Source organism: Salvelinus alpinus, chromosome 19 (assembly GCF_045679555.1).
Source record: "Salvelinus alpinus chromosome 19, SLU_Salpinus.1, whole genome shotgun sequence".
NCBI lineage: Eukaryota > Metazoa > Chordata > Actinopteri > Salmoniformes > Salmonidae > Salvelinus > Salvelinus alpinus.
Window position 1 is genome coordinate 8,477,462 of NC_092104.1, and position 4,940 is coordinate 8,482,401.

General features: G+C 38.7%; 1 protein-coding gene across 2 annotated transcripts; it reads left to right on the forward strand.

The window, feature by feature from the left end:
• The first annotated feature begins 665 nt into the window (after positions 1–665).
• LOC139544966 (perforin-1-like) lies at positions 666–2,639 on the forward strand. Of its 2 annotated transcripts, none has more exons than XM_071352218.1 (4): positions 666–751; positions 1,487–1,649; positions 2,088–2,207; positions 2,369–2,639. In XM_071352218.1, exons 2-4 carry the CDS (start codon positions 1,497–1,499, stop codon positions 2,498–2,500), a joined length of 405 nt encoding a protein of 134 aa, XP_071208319.1. In that variant the 5' UTR covers positions 666–751; positions 1,487–1,496; the 3' UTR covers positions 2,501–2,639. The 2 variants fall into 2 exon arrangements, with proteins under 2 accessions (XP_071208319.1, XP_071208320.1); XM_071352219.1 differs by having other exon boundaries at positions 683–751; positions 1,491–1,649.
• Positions 2,640–4,940: the final 2,301 nt, after the last annotated feature.

Sequence of the window (4,940 nt, forward strand, 5' to 3'; positions counted from 1 at the left end):
GGGACTTTATATAGACAGGGGTGTGCCTTTCCAAATCATGTCCAATGAATTGAATGTACCACAGGTGGACTACAATTAAGTTGTAGTAACATCTCAAGGATGATCAATGGAAACAGGATGCACCTGAGCTCAATTTAGAGTCTCATAGCAAAGAGTCTGAATACTTATGTAAATTAGGTATTTCTGTTTTAGATTTTTAATACATTTGCTAAAATTAAAAAAAAAATCTGTTTTCACTTTGTCATTATGGGGTAATGTGTGTAGATTGACGAGAAAAAAAAGTTTTAATGAATTTAAGAATAAGGCCGTAAAGAAACAATATAGAGAAAAGTCAAGGGGTCTGAATACTTTCTGAATGCACTGTATATAATGACTAATGGTATTACTGATTAATTACAAATTCTATGCAGTACTATTTACCATGTCCACCCTTAGCAATGTCCTCTCCCTTACCTAACTGTTTATTCACTGGGCTGGCCTTTTGACATTATCTGGAATACAATTTGTTCAATCAGCACTTCAGATAGTATCAGAATTTGTTGTTACACGTCATAGGCTCCCATACGTCTCGTGGTAATATAAGGTGTGCTCTCATTGGTTGAGTAGTCCTACGTACCACCTGTGGGTCATCATACCTCCTGGGGGGGGGGGGGGGGGGGCTGAGATCTTTATAAACAGCTAGATGGCTCAGTAAGGACCATCAGCAGTTGGGTGACTAGAAAAGACAGACGTCCAGCTCAAGAATATCCAGGTAAGACATGATCTTAGTTCTCTCTTTCTCTCTCTCTCTCTCTCTCTCTCTTTGTGTGGGCATCCATCTTACCTTTGTTATATCTGTAGACTGTGGCTGGGATTCAGTTGATTGCAGACAGTGAGGGGCTTTCCAAAAAAGCGCATTTAGATTGGCACAATAGCAGATATAAAGTACACTGAATGTCTAAATGTTTGAGTAGACTGAATGTCTAAATGTTTGAGTAGACTGAATGTCTAAATGTTTGAGTACACTGAATGTCTAAATGTTTGAGTACACTGAATGTCTAAATGTTTGAGTACACTGAATGTCTAAATGTTTGAGTACACTGAATGTCTAAATGTTTGAGTACACTGAATGTCTAAATGTTTGAGTACACTGAATGTCTTCTCAGCCAGGTTTGCTGTCAGAACTGAATGTGTAACACCATGGGACTGACAGTTTCTATATCAAGTGTCATCTCCCTCCATCCAGGATTAAGCTAGTGTGGAAATCAAACACACTTCTGGAGAGCCAATATCTGCAATTGAATAAGAGCCTGTATTTATGCTGATTAAGGATTGTTCTTGTGTGTCTTCCATTTATTTCTCTCTATCTCTCTCTCTCTTCTTCCACTGACTAATCTCTTAACATTGATAATATATCCTGATCTTTCAACTCATTTTTTTACTCCTGTCAGAATACAGTTTGTAGTGTTAGTTTCAAGCTCTTATGGACATGTTTACTCTCTCTCAGACAGTGTACCATGGCCTCTCTCTCTCTGTCCCTGGGACTGCTGGTGCTATGCACCCTGGCTCTTGTACACTGTGACCTGAATGGCGGCCCCGTCAGGGTGCATGATATTCGTGCCTCCAACCTGAAACGATTTCTATTCATAAAACCAAGCCCTTACGTCAAGGTGAATTTATTCATTTATTTTACCTTTATTTAACCAGAACAGTCAGTTAACGAAACATTCTTATTTACAATAATGGAAAGGCAGGTGGGGTGATAAAACAGAAGAAGTACAGTAATGTTACAGACAGGACAGACATCATAACACAAAAGGACAGACACAGCCATAATCAAACAGTAAACAGTAGACAGTCAGCAGTCATTTGTTTGGATATCAAGTCGCGTACAGTGACGTGTCACATTGAAAATGTCAGTGCTTGTTATTTGTTAGGTGAACTAATAAACAAACAAACAAAATAATGAATTAATTAATTATAAAATACATATACTGTTTCCTCATTCAAGTGAGCCAACTGTACATTCGCAATAATTTAGTATTTAATGCACAATATATATTTTTTTTAAGTTTAATGAAGTCTACTGACAACATTATCTTCCTCAGGTGTGGTGCGGTTCATCCTTTCATGGCAAGAGCAACACTCTGGAGAAACAAGAAAATCCCATCTGGCCCGGCCAGTTCAACTTTGCCAACATCATTCCCAACTCTGTCCTGACGGTGGAGGTGAGTTTCCCACCTTACTATGCAAAGCGTTTTGAGCACTGGAAAAGCACTATGTAAATCCCATCAATTATTATTATGATGACGAAGATGATAATGATGAGGAGGAAGATTATTATGAATATTTTTACTATTATTGTTATTATGATGATTATTATTATTAGGTGTGGGATGATATCATCGGACTAGATCACCACATGGGAACCTGCAGAACCACCATCCGCCCAGGAACACACAGTGAGACCTGCCAGCTGAAGAGAGGCACCGTCTACTACACCTACAGCTACGGCTACTAGACGGAACAGTTTGATACACCTACAGCTACGGCTACTAGACGGAACAGTTTGATGATTAGATTGTAACCTATGACCTTTGTCACCCTTTCACTCATGTATTAATTTCCTTATAGCATTAAAAAAACGTGCTTTATAGCAAGATGGTCTCAGTCTGTCTTAATCATGTTTCTGAATTGTTTTATTATTTCTCAGAAGATGCCTTAGAAGATGGTACACAGATGGTACACAAAAGAGATAATCAATATTTCTACTAGATTTGACATCTTATGTCAAAACTTTTTACCATTCGACATTTACCTTTTACAGTGTCACGACATGGCCCTTTTGGGTGTAAATCATGCTCACTCTCTCTCCTACCCCAGGTTGTACGACGGTCATAAATTCCTGCTAGAAACTCTCTCCCTTCACTGTCATGGAGTATGGAGGGAGAGAGACCGTGGAGAACAAAGACATTCTTCTTCCCAAAACTCCTAATCCCTAAAATTGGAGAATTAAACAATATTTATATTTTTGAGAATGTGGGAATGGTTCGTGGACACTTAAGGGACAGTCATGTTGAGTTGGTTTCATTTGGTGATCTCATGAAGGACAGGAAACACACATTCCTGTCTTTGGTTGTGTACACTAATCAATGATGGGGTTTACATCTAAATGCTGTGAAACGTATGTGATTACATATGAAACTATTTGTGAAAAGATGAAATGTGATGTTAGCCTTCTAAATGAGAGCATGGATTTTCATATAAAGTTTAACTAGTCAGTGGCCACGCGCCCGTCAGCCAGACATTACATCAGGCATCATGGTACCGCTCTTTTCTACTCCAGAATAAAAGGACTCGTGACAAAATGTACATTTAGTCAAGATAATGCCGGGACAGGGAGTTCATACGTTGAAAGGGATGGATCTCTGAAGCTTTCAACAGAGAAGAAGTACTACTCGGTGCCAATGAGACCCACGGTAAGCTGGACATCTCAAATGGTTAAGAAGACCAGAGTGCCAAATTCAAATAAATTACTATAAAAATTTAACTTTCATGAAATCACACATTCAATATACCAAATTAAAGCTACACTTGTTGTGAATCCAGCCAACGTGTCAGATTTCAAAAATGCTTTACGGCGAAAGCAAACAATGCTATTATCTGAGGCACCCCAGCGAACAATCACAGACCATCATATTTCAACCCTCCCGGCGCGACACAAAACGCAGAAATAAAGATATAATTCATGCCTTACCTTTGACGAGCTTCTTCTGTTGGCACTCCAATATTTCCCATAAACATCACAAATGGTCCTTTTGTTCGATTAATTCCGTCGATATATATCCAAAATGTTTTGAGCTTTGTCCAAACATTTCAAACTACTTTTGTAATACAACTTTAGGTCTTTTTTTACGTAAATAATAGATAAAATTGAAGACGGGATGATCTGTGTTCAATACCGGAGGAAAACAATGTGTAGCATGCTTTCTCGTCACGCGCCTCTAACAAACAGTACACTTCACTGGAGCCTCATTCTGAACATGGCTACTTCTTCATTTCTAAAAGGAAAAACCTCAACCAATTTCTAAAGACTGTTGACATCCAGTGGAAGCGATAGGAACTGCAGGAAGGTCCCTTAGAAATCTGGATTCCCAATGAAAACCCATTGAAAAGAGAGTGACCTCAAAAAAAAATCTGAATGGTTTGTCCTCGGGGTTTTGCCTGCCAAATAAGTTCTGTTATAGTCACAGACATGATTCAAACAGTTTTAGAAACGTCAGGGTGTTTTCTATCCAATACGAACAATAATATGCATATATTAACATCTGGGACTGAGTAGGAGGCAGTTTACTCTGGGCACGCTTTTCATCCAAACGTGAAAATGCTGCCCCCTATCCTAGAGAAGTTAATCGCATAATAAAATTACACATAGAGAATTGATTTAAAAATATACAGTCTTCACATTTAATGATAGTCAACAACACAACAGTATACCATTTTTGTGCATAAACCTGAGCGTAATATACCTTTTTAGTATTCTAAGGTTTGGCCTTCTTTCATAATCAGCATTTCAGATAAATACAACATTTCCCCATGGTGATAATTAAGTCCTTATGTTATGTTATGTTGATCCAACCTGGGATGACATGGTGGGAAGCTAAGCTGCAGCATCACCATGGACATGGGAACCCACAACGTCAGGGAACCTTCTGTTATACTTAGTTACATATGAACTCCCCCCCCCCCCCCCCCCCATGAGGAAATGAACTGAATGATAATTCATAATGGTATATTATCAACAACAACAAAAATATGACTTCATCACACCAGATGGGGGCGGTGTTGTATAGAGAACTGCTAGCTAGGATTCCTAAAGCTTCTCAGAGTAGGACTGCTGAGCTATGTGGTCAGTGTTTCCTTTCAGACAGTGGTGTAAAATACTTCAGTAAAAAATACTT